At 39.2% G+C, this 24,142-nt stretch overlaps 1 protein-coding gene across 3 annotated transcripts in view; it reads right to left on the minus strand.

Annotated features, from left to right (window-relative positions):
• The window catches only part of Dmd (dystrophin), a 2,436,643-nt gene that overhangs the window by 1,846,677 nt on the left and 565,824 nt on the right, over positions 1 to 24,142 (minus strand). For all 3 annotated transcript variants that reach the window (XM_085838134.1, XM_085838135.1, XM_029473188.1), the window contains exon 6: positions 19,788 to 19,960. In XM_085838134.1, coding sequence (XP_085694260.1) covers positions 19,788 to 19,960 — 173 coding nt within the window. The remainder of the gene's footprint in view (positions 1 to 19,787; positions 19,961 to 24,142) is intronic.

Raw genomic sequence — 24,142 nt, forward strand, 5'->3', positions numbered from 1 at the left:
CTAAGGAGGAGGTTAGGCATGAACAAGTGTGTTCTGTACATCCATTTGTCTTACAGAAGATTCTTAGAGAAGTCTTGCCAATCTCTCATAATGCTTATTCCCAAATGTTGATTGGTTCTATGGATGAAAATATGAATGAACTCTAATGAATTTCACCTCACTTTGGATAACCAAGGAAGCTGGAGTGGGGAACTTGGGTTATTGGCTTTGTCTATGTCTCAGAATTCATGTGTTCCTAATATAATCTCTATTCTGAAAGAAAAAAAAATGTGTAAACTACTGTGCTATCCAACTCTGCCCAACAAAGAAGGAATGGAAGGACCTACTATTTATCTTTCATTATCCACATTGGTCTTACTTGATATTCCCTGCAGGAGAGTTTAGGAGTTAATTTGCTATCCACTAGATTTTAAGTTTGTAAGTTAATTAATATGTTATGTATATCAGTCTAGTCCACTAATGGGGTTTGGAGAGATATAACATCTGCATCTCTAACTCTATGTTTCCTTAAGCTAAGACTCTCCTAAAGGAAATGGAAGGATGTGCTCTTCAACTCAGCTTTATAGAGGATATGTGGTAGAAGTTGGTGTGTGTCTCTCAGAATCTATGGAGTTATAACCTGTATCCATCCTATGGCTAAGTATAGAAGTAATATAGCATGATCTATACCTCAGTATATTTTATGGAGAAAAATTCTGTGGAGTTTGTGTGGGTATCTCATAATGGATGCCATTCTAAACTAAATCTGCATTAGAGAGAAGGTTAGGAGTAAACTAATATTATGTCACACCTCAGTTTTCCTTATCAAGGAAGCTTTCAGGGGATAGTGTCTGTGTCTCATAATCTATGTTACACCAACCTTCACCTGTCATATGGGAAAGGATAGGAGTGAGCTAGGGTGGTCTATAACTTTGTCTATCTTATATAGGAGGGTTGATGGGAGCTAGCGTCTGAATCCATGAATATATATTGCAATAACTTTGATTTGTATTACTGATAAAATGAGAAGTAATTAGTATGAACTTCATGCCAGCCTTTATTAGCCAAGGGGATTGTAGGAAGCTAGTGTCTATCTTCCAGAGTCAATTGTATCCTAACCTTAACTGACCAAGTAAGGAAGATAAGAGTAAACTATTGTGCTCTTCACATAAGTAGGTCTACAAAGTAGACCTGATTTCTGTCTTCCTGCTGCCTTCTCATTATCCATGTAGTCCTAAGTTGATCTGACCCACAGAGGAAGTTAGGAATGAGATAGTATGAACTACACCTCAGTATTACAAAGGAAGAGCCTGAAGAGAGCTAGTGTCAGCCTCTCAGGATCCATAACCTACTGTCCTTGACCTGTCCTACACACACATGTAACAGTGAACTAGTATGCTCTCTACATCAGTCTGTTGTACTGAATAGGCTACTAAGGAGTAGCATTTGACTCACAGAATTCATGTTTTGCTAAGTTTTATTTATTGTATGGATAAGGGTTGGAGAAAAAAGGTGTACTCTTAATATCAGTCTGACATAGAGAGGGGCTTTGGAAGCAACTACTGCCTTCTCTCAGTTATACCATGTAAATCTTATCAGCACATTGGGGGAAGATAGGTGTGATCAAGTATGCTCTGCAAGTGAGACATGCACAGTGTAGGCTTCAAAAGCAGAAGTGTTGACTCTCAATGTGTACGTTGTCCTAATATTTATTTGTCTCAAGGATGATTTTAGGAGTGAAGTAAGTACTCTACATCAGGTTTTCTTGCTAATGTGGAAACATGGAAGGACTTTGGGCCTTTCAAGCAACAATGTAGTGCTAACCTTGGTCTGTCCAATAAAGGAGATTAGGAATGAACTTATGTGCTATGCATTTCAGTCTGTCCTAATGAGTCATCTAGGAGAAAGTTAGTTTGTCTCTGAATCCTGGTTGTCCTACGTTTTGTCTGTCCTACAGATAAGGTCATATTCAGTCCTCCTGAGTCTGTCCTTCCAAAGAGCCTGGGGGGGGGGACCTGTTGTCTGTCTCCTAGAAGTTATGGTTTTTCTAACCTTGATTTGTGTCCCTGAAGAGGTTAGAAGTGAATTTGCAAGCTCTTCAGCTCGGTCTGTCCTGTAGAGGAGGCAGTTGGCAAAGCTAGAGTCTGCTTCTTAAAAGCCATGTGAAACTAAGCTTGACTGTCGTCTGGAGAATACAATAACTAGTGTGTTCTTCACCCCAGTGTATCCTATGGGGGAATCTGGTAGACATTAATTTCTGTCTCGAAGAATCCATGCTTTCTTAACATGGATTTTTCTTAAAAGTTAAAAAAAAAAAAGTGTGAGCTAGCATGCTTACTCCTTTTTCTACCCCATAAAAAAGAACTAGAGGGATCTAGTATCTATCTCTCAAATTCCATTTTTTTTTCTAAAACAGCCTGTCTAAATGAGCAGCTTAGGTATAAACTACTATGATCACCATTTCAATCTCTCTTACCAAAGCAGCTGAATAAAGCTACTGTCTTGTCTCAAAATTCTGACTTTCCAGATTTTGACCTGTCCTCCTATAAAAGTTCAGGGAAAGTTGAGCACAGTTCAAATCTTTGTGTCTTATTGATCTTGTAGGGTCCTTGGGTCAAATTCTTTGAATCATTGTTGACCTAAGATTTATATGTTCTTCTGAAGAGAACAGGGGTAAACATTTGTAATTGTCTCATCAGTATACCCTATGGAAGATCTAATGACTCACTCTCATAAACTGTTTTGTGCTATCCTTGATCTACCTTTATGAGTGAACTAGTCTGCTCTCTACCACATTCTGTCCAATTGAAGTAGCTTGGTAGGAGCTTCTCTCTCTCACTTGCTCTCTCCCTCTATCACACTCGACTATTATCTCTCCTCCCCCTCCCCCTTTCCCCTTCTCTCCCTCTCTCCCACTCTCTCCATTCCTCTCCCTTCCTCTCCCTCACTACCTCTCTCCCTTCTACCTCTCAATCACTCCCTCTCCCTCTCTCTCAACCCTCTCTCTCTCCCTCCCTTTCCTCTACCATGCTTTCTCCTTTCCCTCTCCTCCCTCTGCCTCTCTCTCTCCCATTCTCCTCTCCTTATCCCTTTCCCTCTCTCCCTTCCTCTCCCTCACTCCCTCTCTCCCTTCTACCTCTTAATCACCCCCTCTCCCTCTCTCTCAACCCTCTCTCTCTCCCTCCCTTTCCTCTACAATGCTTTCTCCTTTCCCTCTCTCCTCTCCCTCTGCCTCTCTCTCCCATTCTCCTCTCCTTATCCCTTTCCCTCTCTCCCTTTCTCCCTCACTCCCTCTCCATCTCTCCATCTCCCTGTCACACACTCCCTGTCACCCATTCATTGTCGCCCTCTTCCTCTCTCCCCCTCTCTTCCTCTCTATATACCATGCTCTCCCTCCTCTTGCTCTCTCCCTCTCTCTCCCACACCTCTTCCTTTCCATCACTTCCTCTCCCCCCTCTCCCTATCCTTCTCTCCTTCTCTCTGTTGCCCTCTCCCTCTCTCCCTCTCTGCTCACCCTCCCTCACTGCTCACCCTCCCTCTCTTCTCTCCCTCCCTTCCTTCACCCTCTCTCTTCACCCTCTCTCTCCTCACCCTCTCTCTCCTCTCACTCTCTCTCTCTACTATCTCTCTTTACTTTCCCTCTCCCTCTCTTTCCCTCTCCCCCTCTCCCTCTTTCCCTCTCTCCCTCACCCTCTCCATCTCTCTCCCTCTCCCTAGTGCTCTCATTCTCTCTCTCTCACTCTCTCTATACCTCTCCATCTCTCCCTGCCTCTCCCTCCTCTCACTCTCTTTTCTCCCTCTCTTTCTCTCTCCTCTTCCTCTCTCTACTCACCCTCTCTCACTCCTTCTCTCCCTGTCTCCCTCAACCTCTCTCCCTCTCCATATCTCCCTCTACCTCTCTCTGTCTCCCTTACTCCCACTCCTTCTCTCTCTTCTCACCTTCTCTCTCTCCTTCTCTCCTCTCCCTCTATTGTCCTTTCCCTCTCTACCTCTCCATCTCTCCCTCTATATCTCAGTCACTCCCTCTCCCTCTCTCCCTCTCTCTCAACCTCTCTCTCCTCTACCTCTCTTTCTCCTCTCCTTCTATCCTCTCCCTATCCTTCTCCATCACTCACCTTTCCCCTCACATCCTCTCTCTCCCTGTCCCTGTCACCCACTCCCTGTCACCCACTCCCTGTTGCCCTCTTTTTCTCTCTCCCTCTCTCCCCTCTCCCTCTCTTTCTGCTCTATCTCATTCTCCTCTACCTCTCTCTCTCCCTTCCTCTCCTCATCCTCTCTTTATACCCTCCATTTCTCTCTTCTCCCTCTTTCCTCTCTTGCTTTCCCTCTCTCTCCTCTCTCCTCTCTCCTTCTCCCTCCCTCCCTCTCCCTTCTTCCTCTTGCTCTTCATGCTCTCTCTCCTCACCCTCACCCTCAATCAACATGTCTTTCACATTCCCTCTCTCTCTCTTTCACTCTCCCTTTCCCTCTCTCTCCTCTCTGTCTCTGTCTCCCTCTCACTCCTTACACTCTTTGTTTTCTCCCTCTTTCTCTCCTTTCCCTTTCCCTAATCATTCTCTTTCTCCTACTCCCTCTCTCCTTCTTCCTCTTCTCTCTACATCTCTCTCACCTTACCATCTTTCTCCATCTCTCTCCCACTCTGTCCCTATCTCTCTCTCTCTCTCTCTCTCTCTCTCTCTCTCTCTCTCTCTCTCTCTCTCTCTCTCTCTCCCTCCATCCTCTACCTGTCTCTCCTCTCTCTCCACTCTTCCTCTCTCTGTCTTCCTTTCATCATCTTCCTCTCTCCCTCTGTCTCTCCCTCTCTTTCTCCCCTCTCTATATCTCCTGCTCTCTTTCCTGCTCTCTCTCACTCTCTCTCCCTCACTCTCTCTCCTGCTCTCTCTCCCCCCTCTCCTTACCCTCTGCCTCCTCTCCCCCTATCTCTCTTTCCTCTACCTCTCTCCTCTCCCTCTCCTTCTATACATCTCTCCCTCTCTTCCTCTCCCTCTCTCTCCTGTTCTCTACTTACCCACTTTCTCTCCTCTCCTCTCTACTCATTCTCCCCCTCTCTCTCCTCTCCCTCTCCTTCTGTCTCCTCTTTCCTTTTCCCTCTCCCTCCTCTGTCCTCCCTCTCCCCCTCTTCCTTCTCTCTCTCTCTCTCTCTCTCTCTCTCTCTCTCTCTCTCTCTCTCTCTCTTCATGCTCTCTCTCCTCACCCTGTATCTCTATCTCTCTCACTCTCCCTCTCTCTAGCTCTCACTCTGTCCTCTCCCTCTTTCCATTTCTCTTTTTCTCTCCCTCTCTCTCCCTCTCTCTGCATCCTTCCCCATCTCTCTCCCTCTCCCTCTCTCTGCTCACCCTCTCTCTCTTCTCCTTCTTTCTCCTCCCCCTCTCTCCCCTCTCCTCCCTCTCTCCCTCTTCCTCTTCTCTTTCCTCATGCTCTCTCTCCTCACCCTCTATCTCCAACTCTCTTTCTCTCTTCATGCTCTCTCTCCTCACCCTGTATCTCTATCTCTCTCACTCCCCCTCTCTCCCTCTCTCTAGCTCTCACTCTGTCCTCTCCCTCTTTCCATTTCTCTTTTTCTCTCCCTCTCTCTCCCTCTCTCCGCATCCTTCCCCATCTCTCTCCCTCTCCCTCTCTCTGCTCACCCTCTCTCTCTTCTTCTTTCTCCTCCCTCTCTCTCCTCTCTCCTCCCTCTCTCCCTCTTCCTCCTCTCTTTCCTTATGCTCTCTCTCCTCACCCTCTATCTCCATCTCTCTCCCTCTCACTCTTTTCCTCTCCTTCCATCTCTCTCCCCCTCCCTTTCTCTCCTCTTTCTCTCTTTCTCCTCTCCCTCTCCTTCCTCTCTCTTTCCCCCTCTCTCCCTCTTCCTCCTCTCTCCATGCTCTCTCTCCTTACACACTATCTCCATCCTTCTTACTCTCCCTCTCTCCCTCTCTCTCCTCTTCCTACTTTCCTTATCCCTCTCTCCTCTCTCTCCTTCTCTCCCTCTCTCCCCTCCCTCTCCCTCTCCATCTCCCTCTCTTTCTCCCTCTCTTCCTCTCCATCTCTCCCTCTCTCCCCCTCTTCCTCTCAATCACTCCTTCTCCCTGCTCTCTTCATTCTCTCTCTCTCTTTCTCTCTCTCTTTCTCCCTCTCCCCTCCCTCCTTTCCCTCACCCTTTCTCTTCTTTTCCTCTCTCTCTTCTACATCTCTCTCACTCTTTCCCCGCCCTCCTTTCACTCTCTCTCTCCTCTCCCTCGCTCTTATCTCCTTCTCTCATACTCTCTCCTCACACTCTCTTTCACTTTTCCCTCTCGTTCTCCTCTCCCTCTATCTTCTCTCCCTCTGTCTCTTTCTCTCTCCTATCCCTCTCTCCCCCTCCCTCTTTCCATTTCTCTTTCTAGCTCCCTCTCTCCCTCTCTCTTCCTCTCTGCCCCCTCTCTCTCCCTCCCTCCCTCTTTCCCCCTGTCTCTCCCCCTCTCTCCCTCTCCATCTCTTTCCCTCTCTCTCCTCTTCCTCTCCTCTCTTTCCCTTCCTTTTCTCTCTCTCTCCTCAAGCTCACTATCCTCTTCCTCTCTCTCACCTCCCTCTACCCCTCCCCTCTCTCCCTCTCTCTCTTTCTCTCTCTCTTTCTCCCTTCTTCTCCCTTCCTGTCCCTCCCTCTTCCTTCATCTCCCTCCATCTCTGTCTGTCTCTCCCCCTCTGTCTCTCTCTGTCTCTCTGTCTCTCTGTATCTCTCTCTGTCTCTCTCTGTCTCTGTCTCTGTCTCTGTCTCTCTCTCCCCCTGAATCCCCCTTGTTTTCTGAATAGACCTCTTCAATGTCAGGGATGAACTACTGTGATCTCCACCTAAGTATGCCTGATGGACAGGACTTGGGAGCATCTGGTGTCTTTGTCTGAGATTCCATGTTGTTTGAACTTGATCTGTCCTTTGGAGGATTATATTTGTGACTTAGTGTGCTCCTTCAATCTGCCCTACTAAGTAGAATTAGGTGGAGAAGGTTTTTCTCTCACAGAATCCATAATCTCCTATTCATTATCTGTTTGGTGTGAATAAATTATATTAGTGTGTTTTCTACCTCAATCTTTAACATGAGTAAGAAAAGCAGAAAGGTAGTGTCAGTCTCAGAATTCATGTCACTTTAGCCTTGCTCTATTTTACATAGTAACTTATGAGTGCATTACTGTGCGTTCTAATTAACTTTGTCCTAATAAAATGTCTTAGTGGAGCTAATATTCTCCCAGTCTAATCCCTGTTGCCCTAACTTTGATCTGTCCTACAGTTGACCTCTGTTTGTCCAATCAAAACACTCTTGGAGGGACCTAGAATCTGTCTCTCAGAATCAATATTGTCCTAGGTATAAACAAGTGGGCTCTTCACCTCATTGTGCCCTACAGAGAAGGCTGGATGTGATCTACTGTTTGTTTCTGAAAATCAATGTTGTACTATATTTATCCTGTCCTCCAGAGGAGTTGTTGAATAAGATAATGTGTTCTTCCTAATAATCTGTTCTGCTGATAATGTTTGGAGGAATCTAATGTCTATCTTTCAGAATCCATATTGTCTTAACCTTGTCCATTCCTACAAATTAGGATAGAAGTGACTTAATGTGATCTATATATTAGCATACCCTATAGAAAAGAGATGGAGTCAGCTACTGTCTCTCAGAATGCATATACTAGACTTAATGAGGCCTACCAAAGGGGATAAGAGAGAATTCCTGTACTCTATACCATAGTTTGTCCTAGAAAGGAGGCATGAGTTGAGCTCATGACAGTCTGTAGGAATCCACATTGCACAAATCATGATCTGTCAAATAGAGCAAATTAAAAGTAAACTAAAGCATTCTCCACTTCAACCTGCCAAACTGCAGAGACTTTACATCTATTGTTTACTCTGTTTCAGAATCCTCATTGCTCTAACCATATTTTTCTCTGATAAGATTAGGAGTTAACTAGTGTTCACTCAACCTCAGTCTGTCCTTAGGAGGAGACTTGGGGTAGATAATGTCCATCCCTCAGATTCTAGATTATCCTAACCATGATCTGCCAAAAGAAGAAAGTAAAAGTACACTAATAGACTCTCATTTCATTTCTTCCTATGGAACTTGTATGGTGAAAAGCAGTGTCTGTCTCTCTGGATACATGGTGTGCTAAGCTTTCCCTGTCCTCTAAGTGAGATTAGAGTGAGATAGTGTGCACTTACCCTCATTTATACCTAGAAGAATGGCTCGGTGTATGCTTGTATCCATCTCTCAGAATGCCTGATGCCTTAATACAGTCTTCTCTACAGATAAGGATAAAACTGACATAGCATACTCCATTCCTCAGGAACTCTGAAAAGAGCACTAGAAAGAGCTAGTGTCTATCTTTTATGATTCATGTTATATTTAATTTTCCTGTCCTACAGAAGAGGTTAGAAATGAAATAACTTCCTCTACAGTTCAATGTGTGTTATAGAGGAAGCTAGTATCAGTCTCTCAGATCCTTTGCTATTCTAACTTTGTTCTGTTCAACAGAGGTTAAGCATGTTCTCCACTTAACTGCGCCTAATGGAGAAGGCTTTTACGAAGATAGTGCTTATTTGCCAAAATTTATGTTGCCATTACTTAATCTATGCTATGGAGAAGTTAAAGAGAGATACACTTGGCTCTCTGCCTCAATCCATTCCACTGAGGAGGCATGGCCTTAGTTAGTATCTGTCTTTTAGAATCTTTTCTTAACCTTAATCTTTCCTATTAATGAGAAAATGATGAACTTAAGTGTGATCTATACCATAGTACATGCTTTGGAAGAATATCTTAGAGAGCTAACTTCTGTCTCTCAGAATAAATGCAATTTTTTTCTTGATCTGTCCTCCAGATGAGGAGTGTCCTAGCATGTTCTATGGCTGAGTGCATTCTGTGGAAAAGAGCTGGAGGAAACTAATATTTCTCTCTTACAATCTTTGATGTACTAAGCTTGATGCCTCCTACAAAGGAGATTCTTATAGAATTAGTTCCCCTCAAGCAAAATCTGTCATACAGAGTGAGCTCCTGTCATTCTCTCCAAATCCATATGCTATGAACCATAATCTGTTCAGTGGATGAGATTAGGAGTGAACTGCTGAGCTCGCACTTTCTGTCTGTCACACTGAGTAAAGACTCTTGGAGGCAATTAATTTCTATCTAGCAGAATTCAGGCTGTCCCATCCTTAATCTCCATCATGTATTTGGATGTAAATGAGCTAGTGTGAACTATACCTCTGTCTGTCTTAAGGAAGAGTGTTGGAGTGATCTATTATCTGTCCTTCAGAATCTGTATTGTCCTAAATTTGTTCTGTACTACTGAAGAAGACATGGGCAATAGAGCATAAGGCAAATCATTGTCTGTTGCTGGGGACAGTCTAAAATAATCCTATATCCCACACCTGTCCATGTCATAGGATTATGTCCTCCTCCTAAGCTTGCTCATTTCTACAGATGAGGTTAGGTGTGAATTAGTGTGTTTTATACCATAGTCTGCCTTACTCTGGAGGAATGGAGTCAACTAGTATGTTAATCTCTCATAATATATCACATGTAGTCTATGATCTGCCATATGGGCAAGATTAGGAGTGAACTAGTATACTCTCCTTTTTTTTTTTCCTACTGGTAAGTCTAGGAGAGAATTAGTCTCCCATAAGATCAAAGTTATCCTAACCTTGAAGTGTTCTATGGGTAAGTTTAATACCGAATTAGATTACACTCCATGCCAAAGGGTATATTGAAGAGTCTTTAAGGAATCAAGTGTTTGCCCCATAGAATTCAGGTTTTCCTCACATTATCTATCAAACTAATGGTATGATTGTACTGTTGTGATCTCCATCTCAATCTGTGTTATAGAGGAGACCTGTTGGTCACTATTGTCTGTATCTCAGAGGCAATACTGAAATAAGGTTGATCAGCCTCCTGAAAGGAGGCTATGAGTGTACTAGTGTGGTTTTTGCATTCATTTATCCTATGGAAGTTTAGTGGGAGATAGGTCCTTTATAATCCATGTTTTCTTAACTTTCATCTGTGTTACAGATAAGAATAGGTCTGATCCATTTGCTGTATACCACAGTCTATGGTATGCAAAAGTGCTATATGCAAATTGTGTCTGTCTCTGAGTTTCTAATTATAATAATCTTGATCTGTCCCACCAAAGCAGTTAGAAGTAAACTAGTGTGCTCAGTATTTGATATAGAAGAGAATGGTAGGAAGCTTGTATCTGTTAGATTACTTGCCATCCTAATTTAGGTCTGTTATACTGAACATGTTAAATGTATACTAGTTTGTTCTCAAACTCAGTCTGTCTTACATTTAATACCCCTAGAGTCCTAACAATAATTTTCCCATGGAGGAGGTTAGGAATGAACTATTATACTATCTGCATCTGTATATGCAATCCAGGAATTCCTATCCTTCATTTGTGTTATGGATAAGGTTAGGATTTTATTACTGTGCATTAGACCTTGGTGTGTCCTACCAAAATGTCTTGGATGGAGTCAATGTCTGTTTTTCAATATCCATGAAATCCATACCTGTATCTGTCGTAAAGAGGAAGTTAAGAATGAACTAGAGTTTTCTGTATCTCCCAAGTAGGTATGTCCCATGAAGTAGTATTTTAGGGAGCTAATATCTATTCTCAGAATCCATGTTGTCCAAATCCCAATATTTCCTACACACAAGGTTAGGAGAGAATTATTATGCTGTTCATGTCAGTCTATTTTATAAGGATGCTTGGATAAAGCTAGTGTCTGTCTTTCACAATTCATGCCATCATACAATGACCTACATACTGAATGGGAAAATAGGAGTGAACTAATGTGTATTCAAACTCAGTCTATCTTACAACAGAGAATTGGTGGAAGCTAATCCATGTTTTTCATAACATGTGTCGTCCTAACTTGTTCATCCAGTGGAATATGTGAGAAGTGTTCTCTGATTTCCATCTGATTATATTCTACAGAGTAGGCTTGGGGAAAGCTAGTGGCTGACTCTCGAAATTCATTTCATTCTATCTGTGTTATGTTCTACATAGGATGATTAGAATGAATTAGTGTGCTATCCACAGCTTAGAGGGAGCTACTGCCTGTCTCCCAGTGTCCATTTCCTCCCAAAGTTTACCAGTACTACAGATGAGCTAGAAATGGAGTGGTATCCACTCTACCTGATAATTTTAATGATGATATTTGGAGGGAAATAGTCTTTGTCTCTCATATCCCATGTTGTCCTAACCTTGTTTTATTCTGTGCATGAAGATGTAAGTAAATCAGTGTGGTCCCCGCCTTGTTCTTGCCTCCCAAGAATCCTTGCATGAAGCTAATGTCTGCACATCAGAAGTTGCATTTTCCTAGCTTATTAATCTCTATAGATTATATTAGGAGTGATTTATAGGCATTCCACAGTAACCATGCCATCTTATTCTTGATCTGAAATATTGATGTACTAATGATACCTGGGATATAAGTAAAAACTAGTTTTAAGTAGAAGCACAGTCATATGCAATCTCAAATCAGCCATCTTTGGTCTCACTGACAACCCTTTCAATGGCTATGACTAGCCTTCACAAGAAGTTGGTTGAGAGAATCAACAAGGATTTGGCAAACTTCCAATAGTGCTTCCTATTCTCATTTTCACTGTGCTGATGGGGTCTAGGATTTCCAAGGTTAATTCAAGGTCACCAGTGGCCAGATCATTAACTGTTCTTGATAGTAAAAAGAACATCATTATGCTTCACCATATTCAGAATAAAAAAATGAAAAGGAAAGAAACAAACATGTCAATCATGATGCCTAGGAATTTTCCTCAATCTCTTCATGTTTTCCATGAAGTTACAATAGAATAAACTCAGTGCCTAATTTCTTATCTCAAATTGGCAGATAAAAAGACTCCTGGAACTGGAAAACTATGAAAATGGCACTGGACACAATATACATTTAAGTGTAAGTATTTGATAAAGGCACAGAAATCATCATTGTAGGTGATCCCTATGAAATAACCTGCCAAGGATTCTTTGGATGGTTTTCTTTCCTATTTTCTTCACCTCATTAGGGCAAGACATTCTCAACTATTTTTTTAAACTATACTATTAGTAGGAATTATATTACTACATATAGTCCCCCATTTATGCTATCAATATTACTGCTATCATATGACAAATTCAGAAGATACAACCATGACCTTGCTGTGTCATATTATGTGTCATTGTAATCAGTGGCGCTTTTTCACGGCCACTGAGATCAGTCCTTCTCACTACATCCTGACTGTTGCCCTCCCTTCATCCACCCTTTGTCAGCTAGAAGTGGTTAAGAAGATCTCAGAAGATGGAAAGATCTCCCATGTTCATGGATTGTCAGGATCAATATAGTAAAAATGGCTCTCTTGCCAAAAGCTATCTACAGATTCAATGCAATCCCCATCAAAATTCCAAATGAATTCTTCAACGAATTAGAAAGGGCAATCTGCAAATTCATCTGGAATAACAAAAAACTTGGATAGCAAAAACTCTTCTCAAGGATAGAAGAACCTCTGGTGGAATCACCATGCCTGACCTAAAGCTGTACTACAGAGCAATTGTGATAAAAACTGCATGGTACTGGTATAGCAACGGACAAGTAGAACAATGGGATAGAATTGAAAACTCAGAAATGAACCCACCTATGATCACTTGATCTTTGACAAGGGAGCTAAAACCATCCAGTGGGAAAAAGACAGCATTTTTAACAAATGGTGCTGGCACAACTGGCGGTTATCATGTAGAAGAATGTGAATTGATCCATGCCTATCTCCTAAGGTCAAATCTAAGTGGATCAAGGAATTCCACTTAAAACCAGAGACAGTGAAACTTATAGAGGAGAAAGTAGGGAAAAGCCTCAAAGATATGGGAACAGGGGGAAAATTCCTGAATAAAACAGCAGTGGCTTGTGCTGTAAGATCAAGAATCAACAAATGGGACCTCATAAAATTGCAAAGCTTCTGTAAGGCAAAAGACACCGTCAATAAGACAGAAAGGCCACCAACAGATTGGGAAAGGATCATTACCTATCCTAAATCAGATAGGGGACTAATATCCAATATATAAAAAGAACTCAAGAAGGTGGACTCCAGAAAATCAAATAACCCCATTAAAAATGGGGCTCAGAGCTAAACAAAGAATTCTCACCTGAGGAATACCAAATGGCTGAGAAGCACCTGAAAAAATGTTCAGCATGCTTAATCATCATAGAAATGCAAATCAAAGCAACCCTGAGATTCCACCTCACACCAGTCAGAATGGCTAAGATCAAAAATTCAGGTGACAGCAGATGCTGGTGAGGATGTGCAGAAAGAGGAACACTCCTCCATTGTTGGTGGGATTGCAAGCTTGTACAACCACTCTGGAAATCAGTATGGCGGTTCCTCAGAAAACTGGACATAGTACTACCGGAGGATCCAGCAATACCTCTCTTGGGCATATATCCAGAAGATGTCCCAACCGGTAAGAAGGACACATGCTCTACTATGTTCATAGCAGCCTTATTTATAATAGCCAGAAGCTGGAAAGGACCCAGATGTCCCTCAACAGAGGAATGGATACAGAAAATGTGGTACATTTATACAATGGAGTACTACTCAGCTATTAAAAAGAATGAATTTATGAAATTTCTATGTAAATAGATGGACCTGGAGGGCATCATACTGAGTGAGGTAACCCAATCACAAAAGAACTCACACAATATGTACTCACTGATAAGTGGATATTAGTTCAGAAACTTAGAATACCCAAGATATAAGATACAATTTGCAAAACATGGGAAACTCAAGAAGAAAGAAGACCAAAGTGTGGACACTTTGCCCCTTCTTAGAATTGGCAACAAAACACACATGGAAGGAGTTACAGAGACAAAGTTTGGAGCTGAGACAAAAGGATGGACCATCTTGAAACTGCCATATCCGGGGATCCATCCCATAATCAGCTTCCAAATGCTGACACCATTGCATACACTAGCCAGATTTTGCTGAAAGGACCCAGATATAGATGTCTATTGTGTGACTATTCCGGGGCCTAGCAAACACAGAAGTGGATGCTCACAATCAGCTAATGGATGGATCACAGGACCCCCAGTGGAGGAGCTAGATAAAGTACCCAAGGAGCTAAAGGGAACTGCAACCCTATAGGTGGAACAACAATATAAACTAACCAATGACCCCCTCCCCCCGGAGCTTGTGTCTCTAGCTGCATATGTATCAGAAGATGGCCTAGTAGGCCATCATTGGAAAGAGAGGCCCATTGGTCTTGAAAACTTTATATTCCTCAGTACAGGGGAACACCAGGGCCAAGAAGTGGGAGTGGGTGTGTAGGGGAGGGTCTGGGGAAATTTTGTGATAGTATTGGAAATGTAAATGAAGAAAATACCTAATAAAAAATTAAAAACAAGAAGATTAGTGAGTATTCCCAAGAACCTACTAGCAGTTAGGAAGATTTCAGAGGTTGAAATGAGAGACTAGGTGTTAGAGAGACTCCCTGGTATGCAAACAGAGAAAGGGGTCATGGCTAGGTAACTCCATCGAAGACATTTTTGTAGGACACACAATAGGATTTTATTATTGTCTAATGCACAGTAATAAAATCCTACCATTATTCATAATACAAATGAAGGATAGGGATTCCTGGATTGCATATACTGATGCAGATATTATAACTTGGCAAACTCACAAAGTGGCTGGCTTCTCTTTCACCCTCTTGACTCAAGACAAAAGCATGACAGCTCAGGGCAGTTGTTAACAACTCAGTATGAATAGTGGGATTCAAACTCTGGTCCTCTGCAAGAGCAATGTTTTATTAGCCACTATGCCATGTGCCACATGTCAGCATTCTTAATGTTCCTTTGGGGTTTTAAAACATAAAGCCACTCTAAGACTCCTCAAAAGAAAGCCTTGTTGGCTTTTGTTTCCTGCTAGCAAGCCTTTAGCTGATGGACTGATTTCATAAGTTCAAGGCTAGATTTGCACATGTCAACAACATTTGCTAGTCAATTAACCATCCTATCTGGGCTCTGTTAAATTAGAAGAAGCAAACTCTCTAGAGACTTTTCAGCCCCAGTCCTTGGAAGAGACTGGGATCTTCAAATTTCTGAGTCTGCCCTCTGATTTGCATAAGATCATTTACACTGTGTGCCTGCTGCATGTGTGTGTTCTGCCTCCCCAGTAAACACCTTCCTTCAGTTGCTAATTCTGTTTGTTGGGTTTGCTACATGTTGTGCTTGAAATTTTTCTTGCCTTTTAACTCATTAACTGGAAATAGAATAAACCTGATCAAGGCCCATAGATTTTTACCGTTTTCTGTATCAAAACTACATTAAAATCATATATGAAATTCTCAAAGAATAGATAAAATAAAAGATTTACTTTTTAAAAACCAGTTACTTTAATTGTTGTTACATATGTATATGTGTGTGTATATACTTATATACAAAGACATACTTCTAAATGCAAAAAACACAGTATGTTTAGTCTTTATCAAATTATACATACATACACACACGTTTTCAAGGTTGACTACTATTTGGTATTGAATGATCAATATATGTGCTCTTCCCCGGGAAACATTGTTATTCTTGTTCATGCATTCCTTAGTTGCCTGTAGTTCTTTGTCTAAGTGAAACCTCTGAGAGCTTTCTTCCTTCCATGTTAGCAGGACTATTGTTATTCTCCTTGTTCAGGTCATGTTTATGCCATGAATTCGAAAGAAGGTAGGACACATGAGAGAGTTTTGAAGGAGGAAAGAAAAGCTGGAAGTAACAATCATATTAATCTAAGACATTGAAAATTAGTTTTTAAATGTTTTATGCTTTGAGCTTGAACAATATCTTCACTGGCATGGAATTCCTTAGATTATGTACCTTTAAATTTTTGATAATCATGCTGTATTTTTTTCAAATGCTGACAACTAAATGTATTCTTTAAACTAGTTTCTTGAAATCCCTTTAAGGCCATAATGACCTTTTCTTTATTTCCATTATGATTCAGTCTGTAAATATATCTTTAGGAATCAAATATTGTCTTTATTCCTTTTGGATATTTCAGTCCTCTGAAAAAGCAGAATGGAGCAATAAGACCCCAAAATTATCCAGTAAAAAGCATGGACAAAATTAGTCTGAAGAGACTTCTAACAGTATAAGAATGCTTGTTTCTATTTCAGAGGACCTAAATTCTATTCCCTATACCTGTGCTGAGCAGCTCACAACTGCTTGTAACTATACCTCTCAATGGATCCAGTGTACTATTCTGGCCTCTTCAAGCACCTACACATATAGCATGTGTAATCTGACGGATACAAACAAATACACATAAGTAAAAATGTATAAGAATAAAACTTATTATCTCACATATAACATATATTATACTTATATATAGTCCCAATATTATTATATGAATATCTATCGATCTATCTATGCATCTATCTATCTCTTTCTATGTATTACCTGGAAGACAATGCTACTAAGCACTCTCTGAAGTTCACTTAGGTCCTTATGTAGCTCTAGCCCTAAGCCTTTCTAAAAGTACTTTATGGCTAACCTTTTTATATTCAGATCTATTTGTAAATTATTGCATATAACCTCTAATATGTCACCAGATTCAACAAATTATAATGGTCTATCTATAATATGTGCTATAAGGATTTTAAATCCATTAAGAAATCAGATACAGACTTTCACCCAGATAAAAACAAGTTCTGATCAGAATTTACAGGGATGGCACTTGGGAACAACAATTAACTAATTCCTAGAAAGGAGTTAGGCCCTTTGCCATAGTTTTATATTTCGTTACAGTCATCAAGCTTCTAGAAATTTACAACTTGATTAATTACTCCCGAGTAAAACGTATAAAGGATATTCTTCTGAGGAAATCCTCTCAAAATCCCTTAAAAAATCCAACATCTAAGTAATTAAATAGCTATGTTCTAAATATATTTAGGATTTCAATTCTTGTGCATGACTGTCAGGTAACTAGATAGATATTAATAGGCTTAAAGGTTATGAGCATGGACCCTCCCTCATAATCAGCAGCTTATGAATGCAGAAAGTGAAATTTCATGGCTTTGGTCAATAAATTGGTTCTGGATCTGAATCTATCTTTTTCCCTTGGTTGAGACATGGCTTTCTATACTGCCAAGATTAAAATCCCATTATCTTGTTTGGGCTTTCTTGTATGCAAGGAAAATAAGTCCTTGTCTTTACTTTAGGAGGAGTCAATTCAAAAGGTTCCATCAATAGCTTTAGCAAGATAGTGCACTTCAGAAAAAAGGTATCTGTTCTAGGAACTTTTAAGAAAGAGTATAATGCTTACCTAAAAAACTATACATTGGCACAGTTGCCATTTTGGCCAATATCTATTCTCACCCCTCTAAAATTTGTCCTAAGATGGTCTCACTGACCATTGCTGAATCTATTCTTTTCCTCCACAAATTGTCTCTTTGAGCACTGCCCATTTTTACCTTTGGGTGTACCTCATTTTACTCTACAATAAATTCAGACCAAAAGGAGTTATCAGTAATATAATGGATAACTTTTTCTTAAATCACATCCCATAGCAGAAAATAAAGAAATTAGTATGAAAATTTAATTACAGTTTTAAAGGTATTATAATTTACTGTTCTTATTTCATGCATATTTCTTATCAGTTATCAAGGTTTTTTTCTATAAAAGTGGAACCTGGCTTCCTTTCAACTTGTACTGGATATTGTGTTTAGCATAAACCTTTTAATTTCCAAGGTTTCTGTGCTCTATATTAAACACATTCCTTTGTTCTATATAGCCTAGTCATTCAGTTATTGAAATCAGGGCACTGAATGACATTCCTCAGAGTGGCAATGACAATTACCTTGGATCAGAAAGTCCAACAATGATTTTTTTCTTTAGATAAACAGTATTAACATCTGTCAGAGACAAAGAGACAGATGATTCATGAAACAGCATTAAGCAACTGTGAGGAACATCTTGAAAACTAAACACGCAATGTATAAAGACATAGTTATTGATGACTCATTTAGTACCATGGGGGAGAATACATAAATGCAGATACACAGTGGCAGAGAAAGTCTGTGTCAGGGACAGGACAATCTAGATGTTTCCTTGTACTACTTACAAATATATTCAGACATCATAAAAATATTAATTAGCAACTATGGTGCATGAACATCCTTCCCGGAGTGAACTCTCCCACTTGAAAAGAAAATATTAAAGAGCCAACAAGGAGCACATAACCAGATCCTCAATATTTTTGCTTATCTGCAAATGTGTACCTGAAGAGCAAGATCAATATTTGTTCAGGCCCTTCATGTGACTGCATAAATGAGCACAAACTTGTGAGGCAGAATCAATAGCTCTATCCTTTCTTACTTTACTGTACCAAAGCTGTAAATTTTTTCTTTCATTGTACTTATGAAAACCAGTGTGTTTACTTTGTTAAATATGCAGACGGGGGCCAGTCAGGCTTCATTCTATAGTCAAAGTTTGCTAAGGCATTCACCTGGAAACCCAGTCTGGATGGGGCTAATTAAGCCCAGCTGGAGCATGACACCTGACAAAGATGCTTACTTTGAGTTTGCCCTTCAGGTTAGCCTTATCACAAGGAAAATTTATATTCTGAGCTTCTCTGGAATCGAGATCAGTATAGAGAAATGGTACACTTGGTGAAAAAGAAAAGGAAACAGTGAAAAGATAAATATAAGTGACAAAGGTTACTCCCAGCATGGAGATTCAGGGAAGATTAAGTCCAGTGGCATTTATAAAAAATGAAATTAAACAATACATTTGACTAAACTTAAAAAAAAGAAAGAGAGTTAATAATAAGACGAAAGCAGATGTTTCCTGGGGGAAGTACTAAATGATACAGCATATATATAGTGGTGCTGTATTGCTTATACATATAAATGTATTGCTATAATAGATTTTACATAGAATTTTGGACATATATGTGCATCTTTCCCATATGGCTTTGATTTTAGCTGAGCTATTATAAATTAATTTGCTACACTTCATTATCCAAGAAAAGTAAACAATTATTTCAGCATCACATGAATCATAACATTATCTGGACTATAGTAAAAGCTGTTTGGTTTAATATAATACACTGTTCTGTCTATGAAGTTTCAGAGATCAGCTGCTGTTCCTTGAGTCACAGAAATGGCTTTACTTTTATACAGCAATTGTTTCTATTGATGCTCTGAACACTGAGTTATAGAACTCACTATAACCTTCCTTTTGCCATGGTTGCTAAGATATCTGTAGTCTATTTTAATCTTGACTAGAAAAAAAGAATCCAGCATATCATAATATTTGCTCTGTAAGCTTCTGTTCCATATGACATGTTTCCCTGCACATTATTTATCTGAGGATGGTGAGCCTACTAAAAATACTTACATAAAATTTGGAACAACATTGACCTCTATAATCTAGGCCCAAATTGTTACTTTTTTTTTCAATTAAAACCAATCCTTATTAACAGAGTTATGAAACTATCTGACTGTTAGAAGTCTCAGTAGAAAATGGGCATATCTATCTTCCTCCCTCAATCATAGCCATATATAACTATAAATTAGAAAAATCTTGGTCATGATGTTTAAAGCATGTAATCTCATTACTCTCAGAGCTGTGACAAGAGTTTTATGCCTACCCTACCTAAAGAGATCCTGTCTCAAATAAATAATCAAGTACTAAAAATATATTTAGTCTATTTCAAAGGATCTTAGATTGGTATTGTTAACAGCATGTGGCCTAGTAGAGTGGCCACAGAGCAATAAAATACATCATCACTGTCTAAATAAATGCTTTAAAAAGTTAAATCTCAAAATAAATGTACCTGTGACTATGGATAAGAGCATTCAAAGCCAACCCGTCGGACCAGCTAGAGGTGAAGTTGATGACGTTAACCTGTGGATAATTACGTGTTGACTGTCGAACCCAGCTCAGAAGAATCTTTTCACTGTTGGTTTGCTGCAATCCAGCCATGATAGTTTTCATCACATTTTTGACCTATATGTTAACATATAACTTTAGTAAGAGAACAAATTGCCCAAACAAGTATCTGTCATGCTTTAATAAGAATGTACTTAGATTTCAGAGATAAATTGTGGGAATATAGGGGTCAATAAGTGATTAAAAGTCATGTATTTTATTGAGTCAGAATTGACTCTAGTTAGGAATTATCCCTAGACTAAACTACTTTACAAGAATTGACTAGAATAAACTACTATTTTGAGACTTGCTCTTTATTCTATATTTCAATAGGCTAGAAAAGAGAGGGCAAAAAACACATTCTTAGTCAAGAAGAGCTAAATTACCAATGTTTACAAAGAAAAAGCAGACTTAGTAAGAAAATGTTTGTTTATAATAACAAAATTTCTTCAGTGGGTTTTATTTGTGTATGTTTATGGGCCCGTGCATACATATGTATCAGTAATAATAATAAAAAAAATAGACTATCAATTTGGGAGTTAGGGGGGAACCAGTAGGGGCTGGAAGGAGCAAAGTGAGAAAAAAGTGATGTAATTCTAGTTCAATCAAAATTTTAAAGAAAATGTATGTCTATGAAGCACATTGTTTGTTCCTTTGCTATTAACTTACTTTATGAAACTCAGCAAATTTCCTGTTTAAACAGTAGATTATTTATCTCCACAAAGATTGTTACCATAATAATCAAAAATACAGCAAAATTTAAAAAAATAAATTTTATTACACAAATGAATGCACATTTTGTTTTTTAACTATACTGGCTAGTTTTATGTCAACTAGACACAAGCTAAACTCATCTGTGTGGAGAAAACCTCAATGGAGAAATGTCTCCATAAGATGCATCCATAGGCAAAAGTCTCAAAGGCATTTTCTAACTTAGTGATTGATTTGAATTGGCCCAGTCCATTGTGGGTGGGGCCACCCCTGGGCTAATGATCCAGGATTCTATAAGAAAACAGGCTGAGCAAGCCATAATGAACAAGCCATGAATCAGCACCCCTTCATACCCTCCTCATTACTTCTTGCCTCCAAATTCCTGCCCTTTTTGTGTTCCTGCCCTGACTTCCTTTGATGGTAACCAGTAATATAGAAATGTAAGCCAAATAAACCATTTGTTCTTTAAGTTACTTTGATCATGGTGTTTCATCAAAGCAATCATAACCATAAATAAGATGTTTCCTTGCTTAAAATTTTAAAAATCAACAAGTTAACATTGTGTAAAAAAAGATTATGTATATCTAACATCTATAAATATTTGCCTTAGGTTTTTTTTCACTAATTTCTTTCAACACAATTGTTCCCAGGCATTGAGTAGGTACAAGTTATTGAGCTTCAAATTTTCATTCCCCTAAGTATTCTGATGTAAATGTACATTCTAAACATTTTTAAATATTTCAAGAATGCAGTGGTATTTTGTTACAGATAGTTTAATTTAAAGAATCTATTAAATAACTCTTCTGTTTCTTTTAAAAACTAGTATGGGTCTATTATGAGATACTTGAAACAGTATGCAAGTAAATGTGATTAATGCTTACCTACATGTCTTTCTTTGCTGGAAACATAAGGTACTTATGTGCAAAAATGTGTTGTGCCCATATATACTACATCATAATGTATCAATGTACATTATAAATATGATGTTTTGTTTTGGATGTTTTTCTCAATAAAGAGAATAACAAATGCTTTCTCAGTAAATACATATTTTAACATCTCATATTAGTCATTGTTTTATAAATTGTTGGTTGAATGCAAATTGTAGGATATAATACCAAATCTGATTTTTAAACACATACACTTAGAGATGATATTTGTTGGCATGGTAATAGCTTAAAGGTATGAAATCTGTGCATCATGTATGGTACAATATGTTGATAGCTCTTTCTCCCTCTTAAGGATAGATTGTCCAAATTTGTATTCCTTTTCTGACTTATTTATACCCACTTACTCTGTGAATAAATAGGTCAAATAATCACATACAGTATAAAATATTTCATAGTACATTCTAAAATTATCACTTGCACAACCTACAGTTATAGCCACGGGAACAATTGCTTTATGTACTTGCTGAAGCAGGGTTGAAATCAGCCAATAATGTTATATTGGTGATGATGGATTTTCTCTGATCAGGCAACCCTCCAATAATGAATGGGACTCATTTGTGAAATGCTTGACCATACTGCCCTCTATGTGCATAATGTTTAAGGACAACACAGGATTGAATCCAAAATGTTTTCAGCATCATCATGTGTCTAATTCAGCTTATCAGCTTCAGCCTCATTGGCATTGCATCTACTTGAGCAAAATGTTGCTGAGAAAAAAAGAAAGGGTAATATATAAATCACTGTTTCTCTCTTCGTACATAAAAATTGTTATCAGGAAATCATTGAGATGGCTAAAAAGGTGAACCAGGAAGGAGAAAATGTCTTGTCTTCACAGTTTACAGTGCCAATAAGAGAAAGTAGCAACTGAGATAAATATGTGTATATTTATTAATTGGAATGTAATTATGATTATGAAAAGCTTTAAATGTAGATGATTGTTTGGAAACATTTTTAGTGTGTGCAGGGTCCAGAGTTCCAGCTTGAAAACAGTGAAAAATAGGTCAAGGAAAAATGATGCAGTTAGCTAACTAGGCAAACAATTTTATAATGTACATAAAGCTATACCAGCAAAGACTCCACTACAAGGAAGGGTTTGTTACTGTGTTATCAGAAAGAGCCCAGCTATTAGTCTTTTCTGAAACTATCTGAATTTCCGAGCTCTGTCACCAAAGGTCACAGATTTTCTACAGCCACATATATCTCATTGCTGATGAAAAGGAACAATATAAACTATCAGCTATTTGAACCTCAATTGGATCACTGTTGCCCCAGGTTCACCTTGGTATTAAATAAGGCCACTTTAGATTCTCTGCCACTGTGAGGCTATATCCCTTGTCCTTTCAACTCTTGCTGCTTCTGTCCTCTGGACATCAGTCTCCAAAGCTCTGCTTAATAAACATGTGGTCAGTGTAGATTTGCCCTCATAAGCTACGTCCCAGAATGCAATGGTAGTCAGGCAGTGCAGAAAAAAAAGACTTCCTTCTCTACTGAGGCACAGTGAAATAAGTGGCTTGTTTATAGTTTGGCAGGACTTTGTAGAAAGGGCTTTCAGCAGCACAAAGCATGCATGGCATTCTCTGGTAAGTGGAAGTTGTAAAAATGGAAAATAATATATATATAAAAAAAATCCCAATGCGAATCCCACCTAAAATTGAGAATTCTCCTTAGCTTAGCCAGCAGAGGGGAGAACTTAGTCCATACCATACAAGTGTCACCAGTCTTTAGTTTTCTCTCTATGTGTTTCCTCAGGCTGAGCTTACGTCCCTAAAACATTGATCTTAAGCTCATAGGAGGAAGAATAGTTGCTAACAGGGTAATGATGAACATAGGGTAATGATGAATATTGAGCAACATAGTTTTGGTTTGGATTGTGAAGTAGTTTTAATAAATCAGGGTCAGCAAGCTAAAAGAGAAAGAGAGATATCTAGAAAGAAAATTTAAGTACACAAGTGCAAAGTAACACTCTATAAGAATTTCTTAGATTAGAAGAAACTAAACAAGGATTCTTATTTCTGGGTATAAAGCATTCTTCAACACCCCCAGAAAAAATAAACACTGATACTTAAATCCAAATGAAGGAAGTGTCAAAAAGGATAATGTTGACAATCCCTTTTAAGTGGAGAAGGAGTTGCAAAGGAACTAGATGAGATAAGAATGGATGGCATCATAGGAAAGATAAATTCAATGACAAACACAATTTTAAAAGCCTTGTGGAGATCTGTGGATGCTTGATTTGTCCTCCTTGCTTTGTCAGAGTTGGTGTCTGCAATACAAACTGGGTCATTCCACAATCTGTTACTAGGTCATGAGAGAAATACAGCAATGGAGAATGTGTTAGAAACTACTGCAGCCATTCCACCAAGCACTCCTGACATTTGGCTGTGGTCCTGAGTGCCATATTTCATTTTTGAAATGTTTCAGCTTTAGCTCTACAAACAATTGATTGTACAAAAAATATTCCTCCTTTAAAATACTTTGGAAAGTACTGAGCAGTATAATGAAATAATTGGTGGTAGGCAGGATATGTTGCCACATCACTGGTTTTATTGATACCATTACTATACGAAAATGGCTAGAAACATGCTGGATTTGGTTCATGTTA

This window comes from Mus caroli, unplaced genomic scaffold (assembly GCF_978045245.1).
Source record: "Mus caroli unplaced genomic scaffold, Mus_caroli_1 scaffold_5, whole genome shotgun sequence".
Classification (NCBI taxonomy): domain Eukaryota; kingdom Metazoa; phylum Chordata; class Mammalia; order Rodentia; family Muridae; genus Mus; species Mus caroli.